At 38.7% G+C, this 24,363-nt stretch overlaps 1 protein-coding gene across 3 annotated transcripts in view; it reads right to left on the bottom strand.

The window, feature by feature from the left end:
* Positions 1 to 24,082, bottom strand: part of RNF212B (ring finger protein 212B) — a 30,996-nt gene extending 6,914 nt beyond the window's left edge. The window contains exons 1-11 of one of the 3 annotated variants that reach the window (XM_086322434.1): positions 23,871 to 24,082; positions 22,239 to 22,339; positions 19,588 to 19,640; positions 19,039 to 19,113; positions 8,696 to 8,811; positions 8,014 to 8,074; positions 7,318 to 7,346; positions 6,309 to 6,355; positions 6,035 to 6,077; positions 5,820 to 5,880; positions 5,419 to 5,467 (exon numbers count right to left, since the gene is read on the bottom strand). In XM_086322434.1, coding sequence (XP_086178560.1) covers positions 5,419 to 5,467; positions 5,820 to 5,880; positions 6,035 to 6,077; positions 6,309 to 6,355; positions 7,318 to 7,346; positions 8,014 to 8,074; positions 8,696 to 8,811; positions 19,039 to 19,113; positions 19,588 to 19,640; positions 22,239 to 22,338 — 634 coding nt within the window. In that variant the 5' untranslated portion in view covers position 22,339; positions 23,871 to 24,082. Of the gene's footprint in view, positions 1 to 5,418; positions 5,468 to 5,819; positions 5,881 to 6,034; positions 6,078 to 6,308; positions 6,356 to 7,317; positions 7,347 to 8,013; positions 8,075 to 8,695; positions 8,815 to 19,038; positions 19,114 to 19,587; positions 19,641 to 22,238; positions 22,340 to 23,870 lie in introns of all 3 variants that reach the window. The other 2 variants (XM_086322435.1, XR_015135175.1) reach the window with 2 other exon arrangements.
* Positions 24,083 to 24,363: the final 281 nt, after the last annotated feature.

Raw genomic sequence — 24,363 nt, 5'->3', positions numbered from 1 at the left:
AGGCCAGAACACAGGAGGATAACATATTCAAAATGCTAAATGAAACAATGTCAACCAAAAGTTTTAAATCCAGCAAAACTATCTTTCAAAAATGAAGGAGAAATTAAGATACTCCTTGATAATGGATAAAACAACTAGACAAGTTCAGCAAGAAAATAGAAGATTTAAACAACATTGTAAGGACTTTCCTGGTGGTCCAGTGGTTAAAAATCTGCTCTCCAATGCAGGGGAAACAAGTTTGATCCCTGATCAGAGAACTAAGATCCCACATGCTGTGGGGCAGCTAAGCCCATGTGTTAAAACTGCAGAGCCTACACTCTGGAGCCCAAGCCACAACCAGAGAGAAACCACAATGAAAGATCCTGCATGCCACAACACAGCTAAGATCTGTTGCAGCCAAACAAATAAATATTTTTTAAAACACAACAACACTATATACCAACTAAATTAACAGACATCTATAGAACACTCCATCCAACAACAGCAGAATATACACTCTTTTCTGTACCTGTACCTGGAACACCACTTGTACCTGGAACATTCCCCAGGATACACAATGCTTTAGGCCATACAGTTAAATGGATCGAAATCATACAAAATATGTTGTCCAACAACAGTGAAATGAAATTAAGATAAAAAACAGGAGGAAATTTGGGAAATTAACAATTATATGGATAATCAACACTGCTAAATAACTAATGGGTCAAAGAAAAAAAAAATCACAGAAGTTAGAAAATACTTTGAGATGAATGAAAACAAAAACACAATATACTAAACCTTGAAAGATTCAGTGAAAGCAGTGCTCAGAGTGAAACATAACTGTAATCATCTATATTAAAAAAGTAGATCTCAAGTCAACAATGAAACCTTCCACTTTAAGAAACAAGAAGAACTAAACCCAAAAGCAGAAGCAAAGAAAAAGATTAGAGCAGAAATAAAGGAAATAGAGAATAGAAAAATAATAGAGAAAAATCAAGACAACCAAAAGTTGGTTCTTTGAAATGATCAACAAAATTCACTAATCCTGGGGGGGTAATGGAGGGATAAATTAGGAGGCTGGGACTAACATATACACACTACTATGTATGCTGCTGCTGCTGCTAAGTCGCTTCATTCGTGTCTGACTCTGTGTGACCCCATAGACGGCAGCCCACCAGGCTTCCCTGTCCCTTGGATTCTCCAGGCAAGAATACTGGAGTGGGTTGCCATTTCCTTCTCCAATGCATGAAAGTAAAAAGTGAAAGTGAAGCTGCTCAGTCGTGTCCGACTCTTAGCGACCCCATGGACTGCAGCCTTCCAGGCTCCTCCATCCATGGATTTTCCTATGTATAGTTAGTTAAAATAGATTACCAACAAGGACCTACTGTATAGCACAGGGAACTATACTCATATTATACAATAACCTAAATGGAAAAGAATCTGAAATATATATACATATATCGCTGTGCTGTAAACCTCAAACTTACATGATATTATAAATCAACTATAGTTCAATAACAAATTTTTAAAACTCTTAGAGTTGTTTAAAACATTTGACTAATCTTTAGCCGGTTGTCCAAGAAAAAAAGATAGCCTTAAATAACTAAAATCAGGAATAAAAGAGAGTATTACTAACTTGACAGAAATAGGCTAAAATACCTACTCTTCAAAGGGGTGAGTATGAAAGAATCAGAGGAAGACTATTTGGTGAATTTCAAAAATGGCTATTTCAGGAAGAGATCTGTGAATTTAAAAATTGCCTCTTGGGAAAGAAAGGGAAATCCTCTCTGATAAGTATTCTCTATGGACTGACTAATGTCTTAAAAAACAGTAGTAAGAATACTAGTTCTAAGGGGAAAGAGACAAGAAATTAAGTTGGAGTTTTGCAGAGTATTTCTTCTCTGCAATATTTTTACGTCTGATCACATGGACCACAGCCTTGTCTAACTCAATGAAACTAAGCCACGCCATGTGGGACCACCCAAGACAGCCGGGTCATGGTGGAGAGGTCTGACAGAATGTGGTCCACTGGAGAAGGGAATGGCAAACCACTTCAGTATTCTTGCCTTGAGAACCCCATGAACAGTATGAAAAGGCAAAAAGATAGGATACTGAAAGAGGAACTCCCCAGGTCAGTAGGTGCCCAATATGCTACTGGAGATCAGTGGAGAAATAACTCCAGAAAGAATGAAGGGATGGAGCCAAAGCAAAAAGAATACCCAGCTGTGGATGTGACTGGTGATAGAAGCAAGGTCCGATGCTGTAAACAGCAATATTGCATAGGAACCTGGAATGTCAAGTCCATGAATCAAGACAAATTGGAAGTGGTCAAACAAGAGATGGCAAGATTGAATGTTGACATTCTAGGAAGCAGCGAACTGAAATGGACTGGAATGGGTGAATTTAACTCAGATGACCATTATATCTACCACTGCGGGCAGGTATCCCTCAGAAGAAATGGAGTAGCCATCATGGTCAACAAAAGAGTCCGAAATGCAGTACTTGGATGCAATCTCAAAAATGACAGAATGATCTCTGTTCATTTCAAAAGCAAACCATTCAATATCACGGTAATCCAAGTCTATGCCCCAACCAGTAACACTGAAGAAGCTGAAGTTGAATGGTTCTATGAAGACCTACAAGACCTTTTACAACTAACACCCAAAAAAGATGTCCTTTTCATTATAAGGGACTGGAATGCAAAAGTAGGAAGTCAAGAAACACCAGGAGTAACATGCAAATTTAGCTTTGGAGTACAGAATGAAGCAGGGCAAAGGCTAATAGAGTTTTGCCAAGAGAACATACTGGTCATAGCAAACACTCTCTTCCAACAACACAGGAGAAGACTCTATACATGGACATCACCAGATGGCCAACACTGAAATCAGATTGATTATATTCTTTGTAGCCAAAGATAGAGAAGCTCTATACAGTCAGCAAAAACAAGACCGGGAGCTGACTGCAGCTCAGATTATGAACTCCTTATTGCCAAATTCAGACTTAAATTGAAGAAAGTAGGGAAAACCACTAGACCATTTAGGTATGACCTAAAACAAATCCCTTATGAGTATACAGTGGAAGTGTGAAATAGATTTAAGGGACTAGATCTGATAGACAGAGTGCCTGATGAACTATGGACTGAGGTTCGTGACATTGTACAGGAGACAGGGATCAAGACCATCTCCAAGAAAAAGAAATGCAAAAAAGCAAAATGGCTGTCTGAGGAGGCCTTACAAATAGCTATGAAAAAAAGCAAAACCAAAGGAGAAAAGGAAAGATATACCCATTTGAATGCAGAGTTCCAGAGAATAGCAAGGAGAGATAAGAAAGCCTTCCTCAGCAATCAATGAAAATAGAGGGAAAGAATAGAATGGGAAAGACTAGAGATCTCTTCAAGAAAATTAGAGATACCAAGGGAACATTTCATGCAAAGATGGGCTCAATAAAGGACAGAAAAGGTATGGACCTAACAGAACCAGAAGATATTAAGAAGAGATGGCAAGAATACACAGAAGAACTATACAAAAAAGATCGTCACAACCCAGATAATCACGATGGTGTGATCACTTACCTAGAGCCAGATATCCTGGCTCTAGGTGAAGTCAAATGGGCCTTAGGAAGCATCACTATGAACAAAGGTAGTGGAGGTGATGGAATTCCAGTTGAGCTATTTCAAATCCAGGAAAATGATGCTGTGAAAGTGCTGCACTCAATATGTCAGCAAATTTGGAAATCTCAGCAGTGGCCACAGGACAGGAAAAGGTCAGTTTTCATTCCAATCCCAAAGAAAGGCAATGCCAAAGAATGCTCAAACTACCGCACAATTGCACTCATCTCACATGCTAGTAAAGTAATGCTCAAAATTCTCCAAGCCAGGCTTCAGCAATATGTGAACCGTGAACTTCCAGATGTTCAAGCTGGTTTTAGAAAAGACAGTGGAACCAGAGATCAAATTGCCAACATCTGCTGGATCATCGAAACAGCAAGAGAGTTCCAGAAAAATATCTATTTCTGCTTTATTGACTATGCCAAAGCCTTTGACTGTGTGAATCACAATAAACTGTGGAAAATTCTGAAAGAGATGTGAATACCAGACCACCTGAACTGCCTCTTGAGAAACCTGTATGCAGGTCAGGAAGCAACAGTTAGAACTGGACATGGAACAGCAGACTGGTTCCAAATAGGAAAAGGAGTATGTCAAGGCTGTATATTGTCACCCTGCTTATTTAACTTCTATGCAGAGTACATCATGAGAAACGCTGGGCTGGAAGAAGCACAGGCTGGAATCAAGATTGCCGGGAGAAATATCAATAACCTCAGATATGCAGATGACACCACCCTTATGGCAGAAAGTGAAGAAGAACTAAAAAGCCTCTGGATGAAAGTGAAAGAGGAGAGTGAAAAAGTTGGCTTAAAGCTCAACATTCAGAAAACTAAGATCATGGTATCAGGTCCCGTCACTTCATGGCAAATAGATGGGGAGATAGTGAAAACAGTGGCTGAGTTTATTTTTGGGGCCTCACTGTAGATGGTGATTGCAGCCATGAAATTAAAAGACACTTACTCCTTGGAAGGAAAGTTTTGACCAACCTATGACCAACCTAGACAGCATATTAAAAAGCAGAGACATAGTCTAGTCAAGGCTATTATTTTTCCAGTAGTCATGTATGGATGTGAGAGTTGGACTATAAAGAAAGCCGAGCGCTGGCTGAGCGCCGAAGAATTGATGCTCTTGAACTGTGGTGTTGGAGAAGACTCTTGAGAGATCCTTGAGAGATCCAACCAGTCCATCGTAAGGAAGATCATTCCTGGGTGTTCATTGGAAGACTGATGTTGAAGCTGAAACTCCAATACTTCGGCCACCTGATATGAAGAGCTGACTCATTGGAAATGACCCCGATGTTGGGAAAGATTGAGGGCAGGAGGAGAAGGGGACGACAGAGGAGGAGATGGTTGGATGGTATCACCAACTCAATGGACATAGGTTTGGGGAGACTCCGGGAGTTGGTGATGGACAGGGAGATCTGGCGTGCTGCAGTTCATGGAGTCTCAAAGAGTCGGACATGACTGAGCAACTGAACTGAATTGAAGAAGCCAGATACTCTTCAGGCTAACGTAATTGACATCTAGTTAATCTTCTTTTAGCTCTAACTTCTACTGCCATCTTGTGGCAATTAAAAAAAACCCAAAGTCAATTACTCAAAAGTTCTGTCTCCTGACCAGAGGGTTTCAAATACTTCCTATTACTCAAGTTTCAATTTTCTCCTTATCAGTTTGAGAACAGAAATATTATTCAAAAGTAGTGTCTGGATACCTGGGATCACTGTATAGAGAAAAAGGAAGTAAAATGGCATTATATTATGCACAGAAAACCCAAAATCTGCTGGTAGTTTTACAGAATATGTTGGTTTCTGAAAACTTTTTTTCTCCCCCTCTTACCAGTAAAAGAATCCCTCGGAGTGCTCCTTCCCTGAAGACCTCTGGCTCCCTGAGGGAAAAATAACAGGAAATAGATCCTGATTCTCTGGCTTCCATATTTCATGCTACATATACATTGAAGAATATGTTGTTCTCCCAGAGTGGGTAGTGCACAAGTCCAAGAAAGACCCACATTTTAATCCTTCCAAAATGAACATGATGGACACTGTTAATGTGGTCCACTATTTTCACCTCTATTCATTCCAAGCTATGAATCAGGTCTGCTTCTAATATCAGGTCTGCATTGCGAAAAGAGAGACAATTCATGCCAAAACCAATCGGTTTAATATTCTTGCTTTAATCTTGGCTTTCATTTAGCATTAGAAATCTCAGTCTGGAAAGACAATGTAAACATTACTTACTTGTCCCAAGTTACTAAAGCCAGCCATTCTATAAGGGGTAGACTCCACTGAGGAGGACCGACTGTATGAAGTGAAACAAAAACGAAAAGCAAATAAAGCTGGTATTAAACCTTTATAAAGTCTCCTCAGTCCCTATCTCAGCCACATCTAGGCATTTCTTTCATCTTCCATCTTCTGCCAACAGTTTTAATGTTTCTGTGTAGCTTTCTACTCACCTGACCACTTGGCTACTATGCTGAGAAATGGGTCGTGGAGTAACTAAAAGGGAATAAAACAGAGGATGAAAAGTTGCCATTAATGGTGTGCCCTCTTTTGCATAGCCTGTCTGTTGCAAGTTAGTATCTGCGAGTTTGGCCTTTCCATATCATATATAATAGGAAAATCACACTATACTTTCTGAGAGGAAAGCATCTTCCTTATGGTTCATAGTTTATGAAAAAGGATATTTATTTATCTCACGCTTATATTTGGGCAAAACATGGTCTCTACCTGACTGAGATGGAGACGTGATGCCCACTGGTCGAGGTGTGTTTAACCTGCAAGGAAGAAAAAAAACAAAGGCAGTTCTAATCTCTGTAAGCAGAACTTAGTGCCTGCCACCTTAGAGGATCAATCACACCATTTATTTATAAAAATAATAGCCTCCTCCCTGAGCATGGTGGAAGCAAGTTTTCCATATGGGTCTCCTTGGCTCTCCAATTCCCTAAATGAAATCTTCTCCACTTCTCTATTCCCCGTAATAGAAGTTCTGAAGTCCTTTCATCCTTCCCTTAGTGCTTTACCAGATACTCTCAACTTTACGTACATCTATCCACCCATTTACACATCCACCATTCCCTCACTCCCTCCATCCCCTCTTCCATCTATCTTCAAGCATTTATTTAGTGCTCATGTATCTTAGATCCTGAGGTTACAAAGATAACTAGAATGTGGTTTGTTTTTGAGAGGCTTAGTGGGAAGGCAATAAAAAAGCAACGTTAAATGTAATAATGGGTGTATTAGAAGTACAGAGTATGCTAGAACATTAGACTTTAGCTTCTGTGAATCAATGGCCATGCTTTTTTAATCCATCAATACAGAGCTGATACTAAAAATATTTAATGATTGGTAGGGTACAGACATTTATAATTAGAAAAATTGGTGATGTACACCCAGCACCTAACACGGTACATCACAAAGAATAGGCAATTAATGAATATTTATTGAATAAATGAATAATAGAACATCTAACTCTGCCTAATAGTCTTGACAGAGGAAATGACACATGAGTTGAATTTTGAAGGATGAGTAGAATTTCATAAGATGACGGTCAAGGGTGAGCACTGCATTCAAGATTTTACGTCAGTGCTTTTCAGTGAGTAACTCTTTCATGGTTAAGTGAAAGATAAATTCATAAACCATTTCCTCCACCTCAGAGCCCACATAAGAGTTAGAGCCAAGTGTCAAGAAAGGATAGATATTTTCAAAGAGGGAAGCTATGGCGCCTGATAAAACTGACCTGCTTCCTTGGTACCAACTTGGAGATTCCTGTAGGTGAAAAAAATGGGGGTGAAGGAAGCTTTAGCTCAAGAGTCCCCATCAATGGATCTTACTTGTCAGATAACTAAGCTGCAATGTCTTCTAGTTGTGGTTACTAAGATTTCCAATAGAAGAAAACAGCTGCAGTGTTTCCTTAGAAACACTTAGCTTTAGGGGAAGAAAATTTTAGTCTCTCTTCACAAAAACATATTGGGAATCCTGAAGACTGATATACATGGAGAAATATAGAGAATCTATGGAGAGAGAAAGGAAAATATAAGAGAAAGATCAAAAGGCATGCTATATAAACACAAAGAACACTCTTGGGAAGAGAGAAATGTCTAGGAAATAGAGTTTGATGGAGAAGAAGGGTTCTGAGTGCCTTGGGATTCTTGAAGAGAAATTTTAAGTTACAACAGATAACTCTTCTGTAAAAGAGCTTCCCCATGTGCCATGTCATGATTCATTGATGTTCAAGAATGGGTTACCACTGTGCTAAATTTTGTCCTCTCATCCCTTCAAGGTCTTCTGTGGCCTTGTCCATTTACTACAGTTATGTTTATTTTACAAACATTATCAATTAATACCTGCCATGGAAAACTATTCTATTCAGTCAGCTAGACAGATGGGCAAAATAGAGGAGAAAATAATAGTATGGAAAATCTATTTTATTCACCTTCCTGATGGCTTGAAATTTCTTCAGTTCTCCATTCTCTTTCCTTAAGACTGACAGCTCTCTAGGCAAAAGATGGAAACGGTGAGCTTCAGCAGGTCAGTGGAATAAAAAAAATCCTGATTTTTATTATCATCAAATCTAGTTAATGCTTCCAGAGAGATGTTTGCCACTATACAAGATAATTCTGACAGAGACCTAGTGATTCAGGTCAGCAATGGCAGGGTTTTGGTGGTGAGAAGAACCAGGTGGAGAAAATAAGCATCATTTGGTATGGTTTCAGAGGCTTTTATACAGAATTGCATCTCTTCTCCACATGCACCCCTGGCCTGAAGATGTCTGAACATTTCTGTCAGGGATTCCATCTTTTAGCTTAAGACTTCCAAAACACATCCTCCTACACGTAACATTTTAAATGCTATCTCCCATCATTATTACTGTGAAAAAGCCATGTCTGATTTCTCTGAAGAAGCAGTTTTTGACAGATGGAAGTAAAAGAGGAAAGCTATAAAGAGGGAAGAAAGAGAAAAAGAAAATGGAGACTGAGGGAACAAAATTCTGTACTGAACTTACCCAAGACAAACATAAACACACATGAAGCAATGTTCAGGCTTTGGAACCATAAGGATATACAGGCTCTAGCTTCCCTGGAAAGGGCTCTTGGGTAACCTGATTTGTCACTTACTTGTCCTGGTTGGTCAGTGTTTGCTGTGACTCCTGCATGGCTGCTTCTAACTCTGTAATTCTGTGCTTATAAAAGGCGATGAGGAGATCTGTTTGTTTCTTCTGGAAACTCCACACCTACTAGGGGAAAACAGGCCTTTGACATACAACCTCATAACTCCTTTCCCCTTACTTCCAGCAACAAACAGGAATTCTTCAATTCATACTCTATTACTGATTGTTTTCTTCTGGAGCATCTGACCTAATTCGAGGTTCCCCAAAACTAGGGAAAGCCAAAGCTTTATGTTTCCAGAATAACACCTTCCTAATATCTTAATGAGAATACTGACACAGATCAGCCCTTTTAAAATATAACCATTCATCATGAGCAAGAAGCGTGACAACCAACAACAAAAAAAGTTTCCAAGTTTAGAATTGGTTCTGACCTTACTCGTTTACAATTAGTTTGGACTCAGCTTCCACATTCCTAGATACTGGAGAGCACTGGTAACCAATTTATTTTCCCTAAGATACATAGAGATACTTCCAGGCTGTTTATACTGCTACAGTAGAGGGCAAAGAGACACAGACGGAGATGACTTTTCCTGAATATTATTTCTGGGCATGGGCAAATAATTTTATCTTTTGTTTTCATTCACCATTTGATGTACTGATGTGCCCATCATGGGATTACTGAATCAGATCAAAAGTTAATATTTAGAAAGCGTTTTAGCTTTGTCAGGCTGTACTTTTGAATACACAGCAGTATTTATGTCTCATCTGTTTCCTACCTATTCAAGCCATAAACCCTTTGTCTGAGGTCCTTCCTAGATCTGGTAGTTTTGGCCATAAACTTTTCATTCTTGTCTAATTTGCAAATTGCTTTTGCTACCTTACTAAAGAATTCTATTTCCGAATCTATACAGTCTCCAGACTCAATTTTTTACTCAAAAACAAACTAAACTAATTCTATATAGACAAGAACTCACTGTAGTCTATTTTTGAAATTGTTCTTATTTCCAATAAAAGTAAAAACATATTCAGTTTAGAAAATTTGAATAACGCAGAAGCAGAAAAAAAGGCACTCACTCCTGAGAGTCATCTAAAATGGCAAAGGATTAAGAAGAAATAGATACTACAGGTAGATATAATATATAGCCAAAAGCCAGTACCCCAAACATCCTAACCTACTCTTGGGATCAGTTTGTGATAAAATTGTTAGCATCAGGCTTGGGCCAAGAAAGCCCAAATCTTTCTCTAGACGGGTTACTCCTCCCCTAGTCCTGTGTGAAGGGGGAACAGACCCTCCCCTACTGTGGAATTCCAGGGGACAAGACTAGACTATTGGGGGAACCTTTTGCCTAGGGCTAAGTAGGCCTGCTTCACATACTTAACCAAAAAAACTAACACCCAAACCTCAGATCTGACCATTCCAAGAGGAAGAAAGATCACTCAGTAAACAACCATAAGCAAAAAAAATTAGAGGAGAAAACAAGTGATTTTTCCCAAAGCTAGAGTACAAATGTTTGATCTATTTCAAATATATCTACTAAAGGAGATTCTAAACTCAGTAATGAATCTCAGTATTTTACAAATCTCAAATGTGAGCAAATTCATTATTCTATCTCATTCAAATCCTTCAGCCTCATAAAAAGGTTATAGATTCTTTAGGACAAGTTTTGCCTACTTGCTTTTAGTTGGGATAATTTTATTCATATAACAACAGAGCAGATAGTAACAAAAGTAGTTCTGTTGATAACATTAAACATTGTATAATGCCAAGTGTTAAATATTGTTTATTTCCTTGGAACAATGCATGGAACTACCTACTTTAATACTCAGATTCCTTTCCTGTGTCTTCATATTAGGACCAGGTAAAGGCATCATCGTCTTCTCATGCTCTGGATTCCCACTCCTTTTAGAATTGATAACATGGGACATAATTTTTGTTTACTGTAGACTATTTTTTAAATTTCAGTTCTGAATTAGATCCAGTTAATGCCAAGAGGCTGGAAAAAGTAAGGAAGAAACCACTGAAAGATACTGAGAGAGTCACCATACAGAAGTAAAGGTGAGCTAATTGGTTTCTTAAGATAAGACATATGATCCAATGTGGGTGTACATATTATTGCCTTAATTGAAAATTGCCTTTTGTCTCATAAAATATATTTTGGAAATGAATAGTAGCTTGACCAGCTTTGTGTGTGTGTATGTGTGTGTGTGTGCCAAAGAATGGCTTTCCTAATTTTTACTTTTAAATGTCATTTTTTTTTTAGTTGAAGATTTATATACCCATGCAATTTTGATGCTTTGAATATTTGTAGAAGAGTTGCTACGTTTAAAAAATTTACTTTAAAAGCATCAGTAGGGACTTCCCTGCTGGTCCAGTGGCTAAGACTTCACATTTCTAATGCAAGGGGCCCAGGTTCAATCCCCGGTGAGGGAAATAGATTTCATATGCCACAACTTAAGAGTTTGCATGTCACAACGAAGATCAAAGATCCGAAGAGCCACAACTAAGACTGCTGCTGCTGCTGCTAAGTCACTTCAGTCGTGTCCGACTCTGTGTGACCCCACAGATAGCAGCCCACCAGGCTCCGCCATCCCTGGGATTCTCCAGGCAAGAATACTGGAGTGGGTTGCCATTTCCTTCTCCAATGCAGGAAAATAAAAAGCGAAAGTGAAGTCACTCAGTCCTTAGCGACCCCATGGACTGCAGCCTACCAGGCTCCTCTGTCCATGTGATTTGCCAGGCAAGAGTACTGGAGTGGGTTGCCATTGCCTTCTCCTGGGCTCAGCCAAATAAATAAATTTAGCTCAGCTGGTAAACAATCCACCTGCAATGTGGGAGACCCTGGTTCGATTCCTGGGTCAGGAAGATCCACTGGAGAAGGGATAGGTTACTCACTCCAGTATTCTTGGGCTTCCCTGGTGACTCAGCTGGTAAAGAATCTGCCTGCAATGCAGGAGACCCGGGTTCAAACCCTGGGTTGGGAAGATCCCAGTATTCTGGCAAGGAGAATCCCATGGACTGTGTAGTCCATGGGTTGCAAAGAATCAAACACGACTAAGCGACTTTCACTTTCATATAAAAAAAATTGGTAAATTCACTATCTATCTTAGGTACTCAAAATGTATTAGTTTCCCTTATCCATCTTTGGTGAAATTGACTCCCTTTTTCCTTAATATCTACAGGTCTTAGGTGTTGTTGTTGTTTTTTGGCCATGCCATGTGGCATGTTAGACCTTAGTTCCCCCTGCAGTATAAGCTCAGAATTTAACCAACAGACCACCAGGGAATTCCCATAAGTTTGAATTACATCTTAAGATAATCATATAGTTGAGAAATGTAAATTTATCCTTTCCAAGTATTCAGCTAAAAAAAATGAGAAGACAGAATTAAAATATCAGCATCTTGCAACTCAGTGAACTAATGAATCAATGTAAAGTTCATCAATTTCTACCATCACACAAAATGAGAGACAGAAAATCATTACATACCTCTTGGTAGAACACAGCACTGCTGTAAGTAGTCTTGTCTCATCCCCTCCCCTCAACTTAAATGGTTCTGATTAAGCCTAAATAACTATTAACTCAGAGAAAATATAGAGCACAAACAAGCATATTAAATGACTCCAGGTAGATACAGTGTGCAAAATCCATGCTATGAACAGCCTTACAGCACAAAAGACCATTTTCTTCAACAATAGTAAAAAAGAAACAAGAGGAAACTTACAGTTTAAAATAACCTTAAGAGACAAAATAGTCAACTCAGTTATATAGAGTTTATTGAAACCAATTAAAAGTTTTAAAATAATTATGAGACACTAAGGTAAACTTCCAAACTCATTCTATGAGGCCACCATCACCCTAATACCAAAACCTGACAAAAATGCCACACAAAAAAAGAAAACTACAGGCCAATATCACTGATGAACATAGATGCAAAAATCCTTAACAAAATTCTAGCAAACAGAATCCAGCAACATATTAAAAAGATCATACATCATGACCAATTGGGCTTTATCCCAGGGATGCAAAGATTCTTCAAGATCCACAAATCAATCAATGTAATACACCACATTAACAAATTGAAATATAAAAACATATGATTATCTCAATAGATGCAGAGAAAGCCTTTGACAAAATTCAACATCCATTTATGATAAAAACCCTCCAGAAAGCAGGAATAGAAGGAACATACCTCAACATTATAAAAGCTATATATGACAAACCCACAGCAAACATTATCCTCAATGGTGAAAAATTGAAAGCATTTCCCCTAAAGTCAAAAACAAGACAAGGGTGCCCACTCTCATCACTACTATTCAACATAGTTTTGAAAGTTTTGGCCACAGCAATCAGAGCAGAAAAAGAAATAAAAGGAATCCAGATTGGAAAAGAAGAAGTAAAACTCTCACTGTTTGCAGATGACATGATCCTCTACATAGAAAACCCTAAAGACTCCACCAGAAAATTACCAGAGCTAATCAATGAATATAGTAAAGTTGCAGGATATAAAATTAACACACAGAAATCCCTTGCATTCCTATACACTAACAATGAGAAAACAGAAAGAGAAATTAAGGAAACAATTCCATTCACCATTGCAACGAAAAGAATAAAATACTTAGGAATATATCTGCAAGCACTAAATGCTGGAGAGGGTGTGGAGAAAAGGGAACCCTCTTACACTGTTGGTGGGAATGCAAACTAGTACAGCCACTATGGAGAACAGTGTGGAGATTCCTTAAAAAACTGGAAATAGAACTGCCATATGACCCAGCAATCCTACTGCTGGGCATACACACCAAGGAAACCAGAATTGAAAGAGACATGTGTACCCCAATGTTCACTGCAGCACTGTTTATAATAGCCAGGACATGGAAGCAACCAAGATGTCCATCAGCAGATGGATAAGAATGGATAAGAAAGCTGTGGTACACATACACAATGGAGTATTACTCAGCCATTAAAAAGAATACATTTGAATCAGTGCTAATGAGGTGGATGAAACTGGAGCCTATTATACAGAGTGAAGTAAGCCAGAAAGAAAAACACCAATACAGTATACTAACACATATATATGGAATTTATAAAGATGGTAATGATAACCCTATATGCGAGACAGCAAAAGAGACACAGATGTAAAGAACAGTCTTTTGGACTCTGTAGGAGAGGGCGAGGGTGGGATGATTTGGGAGAATGGCATTGAAACATGTATATTATCATATGTGAAACAAATTGCCAGTCCAGGTTTGATGCATGATACAGGATGCTCAGGGCTGGTGCACTGGGATGACCCAGAGGGATGGGATGGGTAGGGAGGTGGGAGGGGGGTTCAGGATGGGGAACACATGTATACCCGTGGCAGATTCATGTCAATACATGGCAAAACCAATACAATATTGTAAAGTAAAAAATGAATAGATAAATAAAACTGAAAAAAAATACTTATGAGACACTGAGGAAACTGAATATTAACTGACTAATGCGATGGCACCCCACTCCAGTACTCTTGCCTGGAAAATCCCACGGATGGGGGCGCCTGGTTGGCTGTGGTCCATGGGGTTGCGAAGAGTCGGACACGACTGAGCGATTTCACTTTGACTTTTCACTTTCATGCATTGGAGAAGGAAATGGCAACCCACTCCAGTGTTCTCGCCTGGAGAATCCCAGGGACGGAGGAGCCTGGTGGGCTGCCGTCTATGGGGTCACATAGAGTCGGAAACGACTGAAGTGACTTAGCAGTAGCAGTAATGGATAATATTAGGGAATTATTTTATCATGACATGGTTATATTTAAGAAAAGAGTACCTATCTTTTAGAGACAGGCTCTGAAATATTTACAAATTAAAATGATATGATATCTGACTGGCTTCAAAATAATCTAGATGGGGTGGCAGGAGATGGGATTGTCCAGAAAAAGGAAGATTGGCCATGAGCTAGGAATTGGTGAAGCACGGTGATGGATATAAGGAATAGGAAATACTAAGAGGGATAGTATGAACTCTTGTACTTTTGTAGCTCTTCACCATATTGTACAAGAGACATTCAGAAGTATGAATCAATAACTAAAACAAAAGGTGATATGAAAAACAGAAGAAGCATGTATAAAGTATAGAAATAATAATTAAGAGGTGACTTTAGTGTGGAAGTCAAGTGTTCCAGGCACAGAGATACAAAACTGTTATACACTACATGGTGTATAAAAGAACTAAACCTACCCTATAGGTTAGGTAATAAATAACCTACATAAGAACTTATGTGGTACATAAAATGTGAAGTGGTAGCTGTGGATGACATTGGAGAGAGAAGATCTGGAGGAACCCCATCTTAAGGGAACTAGGTGTCACTCTGAAGGGTCGGAAGGAAACAGGTGATAGGACATCAAAGGGTTTTGAAAAGGCAGTTAAATGTTCAGATTTGTAACTGTTAGAGTATGATGCTCAAAGAGATTTTTTTTTCTAAATGCTTCTGTATCAAAAGCAGGGGACTTCCCTGGTGGTCAAGTGGTTAAGACTCCACGCTTCCACTTCAAGGGGCATGAGTTCCATCCCTGGTTGATGAACTAAGATTCCACATGCTGTGCAGTGCAGTCAGAAAGTTAAGTTTTGGTTTGAACAAAACAATAGTATTTGCTCTGTAATCAAAGCAATATTATCTCTTACACTGGGGCCTAAGTTCCTCAACCTGCTCAGTAGTGACAAAGAACTCAACTATACTGTTTCAGAAGTCTTATATGGTGACAGATAAACTCTTTCTTTTCAGGTAAAATAATCTTTGACTAAACAAAACCTTTCTTCAAAGGCATCATTGATTATCTCAGTTGTTCAATGTTTAAATTCAAGTGAAGGATGGGAAACTGGTCTGGTCTATTGATGAGATCGGGTCTTGACTTGATTTTATTCAAACGACTTGTATGGTAGTTATTTATGTACATTAGCAAAACATATGACTTCAAAGTCAGGCAACTATCGATCAGATCTTTTTTGTATAGTTCTTCTGTGTATTGTTGCCACCTCTTTTTAACATCTGTTTCTGTTAGGTCCATACCATTTCTGTCCTTTATTGTGCCCATCTTTGCATGAAATGTTCCCTTGGTATCTCTAGTTTTCTTGAAGAGATCTCTAGTCTTTCCTGTTCTATTGTTTTTCTCTATTTCTTTGCATTGATCACTAAGGAAGGCTTTCTTACCTTTCCTTGCTATTCTTTGGAACTGTGCATTCAAATAGGTATATCTTTCCTTTTCTCCTTTGCCTTTTGCTAGAATATGGTCCTGCCCATTTGTTTACAGACTGCCTATGGCTGCTTCTATGCTATAACAGCAGAGTTGAGTGGCTGCAACAGAGACTGCATGGCTTGCAAAGCCTAAATATTTACTGACCTTTCAAGAAATATTTGTCTATCCCAACACTAAACTAATAAAAGTCTTTTTCTGTATTTTCATTTATGCCTCTTGCTCTGAATTTGTCTTTCTTTGTGAATTTACATCTTTCCCTCTTCTCTCAGTATCTTCTCTATTTCCTATTTTACTGATACCCCATCTTATCTGTTCTGCCTATTTGAATTTACTTAATGGATATTTATTTTATTTCTTTTTTTAAAATAATGTTTATTTGACTGTACTCAGTCTTCCTTGTTGCACGGGCTTTTCTCTAGTTGCAAAGAGCAGACTTCAGTAGTTGCGGCTCAGTAGTTGTGGTTCCCAGGTTCTAGAATAAAGGCTCAATGGTTGCGGCGCACGGGCTTAGCTGCTCCTCAGCGTGTGGGATCTTCGTGGACCAGGGATTGAACCCAAGTCTCCTTCATTGGCAGGCAGATTCTTTACCACTGAGCCACCAGGGAAGCCCTATTATATTTCTTAATTTTAAAGTGGAAAGGGCCCAACAAAATGGAAGAAAATGTTTGCATATCATGTATCTGGATAAGGACTTGTACCTAGAATATATAAAGAACCCTTACAACTAATAATAAAAAGATAATCTTTTAAAAAAATGGGCAAGGGCAAAGTATCTGAATAGACATCACTTTAAAGATGACAAATAAATAGCCCATAAGTACACAAGAAGATGCTCAACATCAGTTCAGTCAGTCAGTTCAGTTGCTCAGTCGTGTCCAACTCTTTGCGACCCCATGAATTGCAGAACGCCAGGCCTCCCTGTCCATCACCAACTCCCGGAATTCACCTAAACTCATGTGCATTGAGTCGGTGATGCCATCCAGCCATCTCATCCTCTGTCGTCCCCTTCTCCTCCTGCCCCCAATCCCTCCCAGCATCAGGGTCTTTTCCAATGAGTCAACTCTTTGCATGAGGTGGCCAAAGTATTGGAGTTTCAGCCTCAGCATCAGTCCTTCCAATGAACACTCAGGACTGGTCTCCTTTAGGATGGACTGGTTGGATCTCCTTGCAGTCCAAGGGACTCTCAAGAGTCTTCTCCAGCACCACAGTTCAAAAGCATCAATTCTAAATGTAAATCAAAACCACACCATGATACAAGTTCATACCATTAGGATGATTATAATAAAAAAAGACAGATAAAACAAATGTTGATTAGAATTTGGAGAAATCAAAATCCTTACACACTGCTGGTAAAAATGTAAAATAGGCAAGCACTTGGGAAAACAGTCTGGCAGTTTCAAAAGTTAAACACAGAACTACCATCTGACCCAGTGATTTAATTCCTATATATACATCCAAGAGATATGAATATATATGTCCACACAGAAACTTGTATACATGTGTTCATAGTGGCATTATTCATAATAATCAAAAGGTGGAAACAAATTAAATGTCCCTCAACTGATGAATGAATACATGAAATGTATATCCATCTATAGTATTACTTGGTCATGGAAAGGAATGAAATACTAATGAAGTTCTAATATTTTTACATGAATGAACCTTGAACACATTATGCTACGAGAAAGCAGAGCAGAATTCAGACAATAACAAATATATTATAAAATGTTAGAGATAAGATTTCCAATGAAAAATAAAGCAGGATAAGTAAACTTGGGGCTGCTATTTGAGATAAGTCAGTAAAAGTCTGACTGAGGAAAGAAAATGTGAGCAAAAGACAATCTAGACATTACTTGGATCAGTTATTCAACTTCACAGATTAGGAAAACACATTTTCAGACCTTGCTGACTTTACCAAACTGGCACTTCACTAAAGTGATGATTAACTGACCCTTTCCATGTATTTTATCTTGATTACTTGACCATGTGTAATTGGTCCCATGATTAGGTAGGTTAGAACTCAGACTACATATAATTTCTCTACTGATCATTAACTAATCCTTGGTTTAGTTATTAACCAAAGCTCTGCTCTTTCTCTTGTCCATGTGACCTTGTTTACATTTCTGCTTGAGTCTCAGCTGGATTTTATCTCCTCATAATGTTAAATAGTATCTCAAATATGATGGTTCACCCAAGCAGCTAAAAACAGGATGCCGTGAAAGCCCTCATTTCCCTTCCTCCATCTCCAGAGTCAGGACTGATGACATCAAAAGGGAGACATCAAAGAAAAATGAAATCTACTCTCTTCAGCCAAACATGACAAAGGACCATCTTCATGTTTAATAAAAGAATAACTCTCAAAATAATGAGAAGAATAGAGAAGAAAAACAGTGATAAAATCTCAAGAAACATGCCCAGATAAGAATCCCATGAGGCCATGAAATGATCTTGGTGGAGAACTAAAGAATGAAAGTGAAAAACCGAAATTTTTACAATTTGGGAACTCTCTCAAATCTGTCCTGTCTCCTCTTCACCTCCTTCCACAACTCGATTGCTCCTGACTGAGTCAATAGCATGACAACATATCATGCATCAGGAAAAGAAAAACATCTTCTAAAGTTCAGACAACTAATTATAAATACTAAATTAAGAATTAAATATATAAGCATTACTAAGAAAGGTTATTGAAAAATAAGAATAGAGAACAAGAAATCCCTTCTTGAACTTAGGTCTATAAGCAAAACTTTGAAAGCCAGGCTGCTAAGTCCTCTACAGGGTCAGACCTATATATTCAAAGAAATTTTTAGAAGATTTACTAAATCTGCACAGAAGGATAATGAAGCTGCCTAGAGGCATCTTTACCCTCAAAAATAACTTAATAGAACTAGGAACTACAAGATTGAGCTACATAGTGTTTTTTACAGCCTATCACAGATTTTGGGTCAGTAAAAAGTTAATTGTTGAGATTTGTATTATCAGGGAAGAAAGCAAATAGGGCAGCCAATTTCTCCCCACTGTATACAAATGTATGAATGCAGTTTAAAGAGAACCTTTGGAAAAGAAATAAGATGCAATTATAACTTGCCTGGAAAATCAGAATGTCTTCACTGTTATTTCTCATACCTGAGAGATGTGACTAAAGTACTGCAAAGCTGTCTCCACAGGGTTTCTGAAGTACATCTTCTCCTGAGGTTTCAGCTATCAAGAGAATAAGACACATCACAATGGAATGAAATAAAATACTGGCAAATATGGTTAAAGATGTACCACCCTTTCTAAAGCACCAGATAGAATTTCACTGTGCTAGGTAAGAGTGTGATCACTACTGAACCAGGAGATGTAGACTGTATGTCTTAATCCTCCTTACCTCACACTTCTGTGGCAGTAGCCACAAATCCACAAATAATTCTTCTATCTCTTGTTTACCTCCTTTTCCACCTCAATTGTTATCTATGCATTTTGTTTCTTTTTTGGGGGCTGCATGGTGTAGCTTGGTGATCTTAGTTTCCTGACCAAGGATTGAACCCAGGTCTGCAGTGAAAGAACTGAGTCCTAACCACTGAACCGACAGGAAATTCCCCCCAACTTTCAGTTCATAGTCACTGTATTCTTTGTATACTTCCTATACACCAGGAAACAGGATAAGATTGTGACAGAGAAGGAAAAACTTACATTATCAGAAAGAGCCAGATACTTGCAGGCAGTTCCACAAACAGCACATTTTTCTAGGGAGGAAAGGGAAAAAAATGTTTGGTTCTCACGGGCATGAAGTAAGATTCTCCCAAAGTATGTGGCAACAGTCAAGCTGGCTAGCTAAAGAAAAGAGGTTCTTACTGAATTCAGAATGTCATTGTGCTAAAAAAGGACCTCAACTTGAGCACCATGCCAGAAATCAGCGTTTCCAAACTTGTATGTTGATAAGAAGTAAGGCTTTCACTCTGTACCTCTACCCATTCCTTTTAAATAAATTCCCAATTTTCTTCTACAAATAAGGGACAGTTGCCTCCCAGCAGTCATTGAGGGGTGTACATTTACTGTACTCTTGCCTGGAAAATCGCATGGATGGAGGAGCCTGGTAGGTTGCAGTCCATGGGGTCACGAAGAGTGGAACACGACTGAACGACTTCACTTTCCCTTTTCACTTTCATGCACTGGAGAAGGAAATGGCGATCCACTCTAGTGTTCTTGCCTGGAGAATCCCAGGGACGACGGGGCCTGGTGGGCTGCCGTCTATGGGGTCGCACAGAGTCGGACACGACTGAGGTGACTTAGCAGCAGCAGAAAGAGTACCAATGATCTCAACTTTAAGTTATTATTTTTTTATTCCATCTCCCTGACAGTAGGCACACACTGGGTACCTGAAGAAATTCTCCAATTATTCCTGCCCTGTTTGCACTTTGCTAGTATTCCTGGATATCATTTTGGAGCTCTCCTACCCTCATTGTCTAATTGACTCAACATGAAAGATTTGAGAATTAAAATTCCTAATTTTCCTTTGAAGTTGAATTTTTAGTAGTGGTGCTGGTTATTGATTAAGATAAATGCCATGTCAGGAGAAAACATCATATGACATGTGCTTCACTGAGACAAACTGCTCCAAAGTGAGCTGCTGTTAGCATAGTAATAGCTTTGTCACATTAGCAGAGAACTTAAAAGGGTCATGAGATTCACACCTCAAAAAAGCTTCTCCAGAGGTGAGCTAACCTGACTCTTTTTCCTTGGGGATAAAGTTTTCCGGGTCTTCCTCCTGTATTATTGCCAAAATCAGCTAGCACATCCAAACCATTCTTCTATTTAAGATAAAGACAAAACAAAGAAACTGCCACAGGTCTCCATCACCTGCAGGATAAAGTTCAGGTTCTTTAGCCTGGTAGATAGAGCCTTCCATCATCTGGCCACTGCCTACCTCTCTAGCCTCATCTCTCACATTTCTCATCTTATTCTTTTATGTTCTACCAATCCCAACCTTGTGTACTTCCCTGTACTAAGTTTTATGATGCTATATTCCTTTATACATGATGTTCTTTTAAACTAGAATTATCTTCCCTGCCTAATTCGCTTGGCAGACTCCAATTTATTACTCAAAACTTTACCAAAGTGGCACTTCTTCCATGAAATTTTCCCTGATCAAAGCATCCTAAGTCCCTCTTCTGGACCTACATACCCAGAATACATACATACCTTGTAAGTATTTTAGCACTTAAATAAAAAAAAAGACATATCTTAAAGTCCCACTTCTAAGATTTAACAGTTACAAGAACGTGGTCAAATCACCTCTTTGAATCAGCTCCCTACTTGTAAAGTGGGTCTATTAATAATTACCTCCTGGGGTTGTGTTAAGGATATATAAAATTAGTTCAGTTCAGTTCAGTCACTCAGTCGTGTCCGATTCTTTGCTACCCCATGAACTGCAGCACGCCAGGCCTCCCTGCCATCACCAACTCCCGGAGTTCACCCAAACTCACGTCCATCGAGTCGGTGATGCCATCCAGCCATCTCATCCTCTGTTGCCCCCTTCTCCTCCTGCCCCCAATCCCTCCCAGCATCAGAGTCTTTTCCAATGAGTCAACTCTTCGCATGAGGTGGCCAAAGTACTGGAGTTTCAGCTTTAGCATCATTCCTTCCAAAGAAATCCCAGGGCTGATCTTCAGAATGGACTAGTTGGATCTCCTTGCAGTCCAAGGGACTCTCAAGAGTCTTCTCCAACACCACAGTTCAAAAGCATCAGTTCTTCGGTGCTCAGCCTTCTTCATAGTCCAACTCTCATCCATACATGACCACTGGAAAAACCATAGCCTTGACTAGATGGACCTTTGTTGGCAAAGTAATGTCTCTGCTTTTGAATATGCTGTCTAGGTTGGTCATAACTTTCCTTCTAACAAAATCAGGACACGTGAAAACCACAAAGGTATTACTCACCACTATCATCATCGTCAATATTTCTAAATAAATTAACTTGACAGACTATACCACTTTCCATTAGAAATGGCTCTTGTTATCAACCAATTTCCCAATTTCTAGTCATCATTTTTGTTTTTCTCTCTTTTCTCTAGTCAGTCTGATAATTTTGTGGCTTTCCCTGCTACAGGCTTCAGAACATGGACAAGCACCTTTTGATGTTCAAATAATAGATATTCCATTTGCTAAATCATTCTTTGTTAATGGATTCCTCCAATTTTCATAATCAACAGTTTCCTATTATACTCACAGCACATTTGACTTCCTAAGTGATATTTATTCCAAGTTACACAGAGAAATGGCTAATCATTATTTCTAAGTTTAAAACATTTTTGCCTGAATCTGCAAACAGTTAAGTCACTCACCCAGAATCACACATTTTTTACAGAAAATATGGCCACAGTTGGTGACAAAGAAATGGGCCCCATCTTTTCGGAAACATCGGTTGCAGTGAAACCAATCCATTCTGCAGCAAAGAGAGAGAACAACTCTGGGCATAACATAATTATATTTACTATAACATAATTATAGCTGTTCCAAAATCTACTTAATGCTTGCTCAGCTTCTGCTAACTTATTGGAATATGGGCATATTTTTGTGGAGTATTTCAACTGGTTGTAAGATATATCTCTAAAGTGTAAAAAAGCAGACTGCAGAGTATGCAATGCCATTTTCTAAAAAGTATACATATTCAGAAAAGTAACAGGACAGTGATGATTTTTTTTTTGAATGGTGAGATTATGGATATTTGTTGTATGTATATGCTGTCTTTACACCGTTTTGTTTTCTAAGTTTTCTGTATTAATTCAGGTATTAATCTGTAATTAGAAAAAACAATCTTTAAAAAAAAGAACCATCTTCTTATTTCCTAATAGTTTCCTGTGATACAGCAAGATGGAGCAAGGAGGAGGTAGTGGACAAAATATAGAAGATCACATATTAACCACTTGGGACACATTTTATCTATGAGAAAGATGGTTTTTGAATGACGTCTCAGATTGTTTACATTTTCTTCTACTCCACAGAACCTCAGAATCATAGATCTAAAAGTGATCTTAAAAATCATTTAACGTTTTGTCCAATCCCATCCTTTTTTAAAAGATGCATTTGAAAAAATAAAAATAAAAGATGCATTTGATATTCACTGAACAGCAAGATTTGAAATGAAGAAACTGACATTAAAAATACAGAACTGATACAGATCTGTCATTAGTTCATATATTTAATGAATTTATGTTTAATTTCATGAATATTCTACAAGAATGAAACAGGTTTGATTTTAATTTAAAATTAAATTGGGGGAAAAAAACAAAACAGAGGGTAAATTTTCTTCCCCACTTATGTTTTTTCTTTAAAAACGTTATAAAGTCGTTTATGGAGACATTTGCTCAAAGGATGTTGGCTAGTTTGCGCCACACTTTAACATTTTTGTCACACAAGGGCAAGATTCAGGACAAAAACACTGAATAAATATTTCAATAGGGCTTCCCAGATGGCGCTAGTGGTAAAGAACCCGACTGCCAATGCAGGATCTGTAAAGAGACACCGGTTCGATCCCTGGGTGGGGGAGATCCTCTGGAGAAGGGCACGACAAACAACTCCAGTATGCTTGCCTGGAGAATCCCTTGGACAGAGAAGCCTGGCGAGCTACAGTCCATCCGGTCAGAGTCAGACACGACTGGAGCGACTAAGCATGCAAACGTTTCAACGCAAAGACATTACACAGAGGCACGCGCTTCAGATTTCTATTTGTTGCTCACAGAAACACTAACTTCTCCCAGAAGTGAATCTAAAGAACCACTGGAAAGGTCCCAGTTACAATGCTCCCAGTTAGGCGGAGCAAGAATTTTAATCAAATGGGTTGACCAAATGAACTCTTTCAAAGAAGAGCCGTTAACAGGGTTTGTGAGGGTAAGACTCGCCCTATTTCTAAGGGCGATGGAGATTAGGCAAAGGCTCAAATTTACCAATAGCTCTTTTTAAACTACATTCCCTACCTGTTTGACCGCAGTGATCCCGGAGGGCCTCGGATCTCACCGAAATCAACCAGCTCTCAAGAAGAGCTGGAAATGGCGGGAAAAAATAGAGTCTGGCACCAGCGAGAGACAAACAGCTGGGCGTGTCCCTCGACGGTGTGTGAGCGGCGTGGGCGGGGCCCGGGAGTGGGCGGGGCCCGAGAGACGAAAGTAGAGTCCGGGAAAATCTACTTCTTTTAAAATTGGAAAAAGATAAGAAATATGGTCGAATCCCAAACGTGCTACTGTGCAAACAAAAAGGTGAAAACAAACCTAATAATATTCAAGTAGACGTAATACACTAGAAAAATGTGGTCACAAAGCTGATGAAAACTTTAACGTAATTTTTTTCTTCTCTCTTTTTTCACTTTATTTTCAAGTGAAATAAAGAAAATAATAAATGCTTTTAAAGAACAGTGTAAACCAGAAATAGAAAAGCTAAAAAGTGATTTGTACAGAATGAGAACTAACCAGT

This window comes from Bos grunniens, chromosome 10 (genome assembly GCF_055505025.1).
Source record: "Bos grunniens cultivar Pamir isolate PY7600 chromosome 10, Bosgru_T2T1.0, whole genome shotgun sequence".
Taxonomy (NCBI): Eukaryota; Metazoa; Chordata; class Mammalia; order Artiodactyla; family Bovidae; genus Bos; species Bos grunniens.
This window is presented reverse-complemented; position numbering and strand designations above follow the sequence as displayed.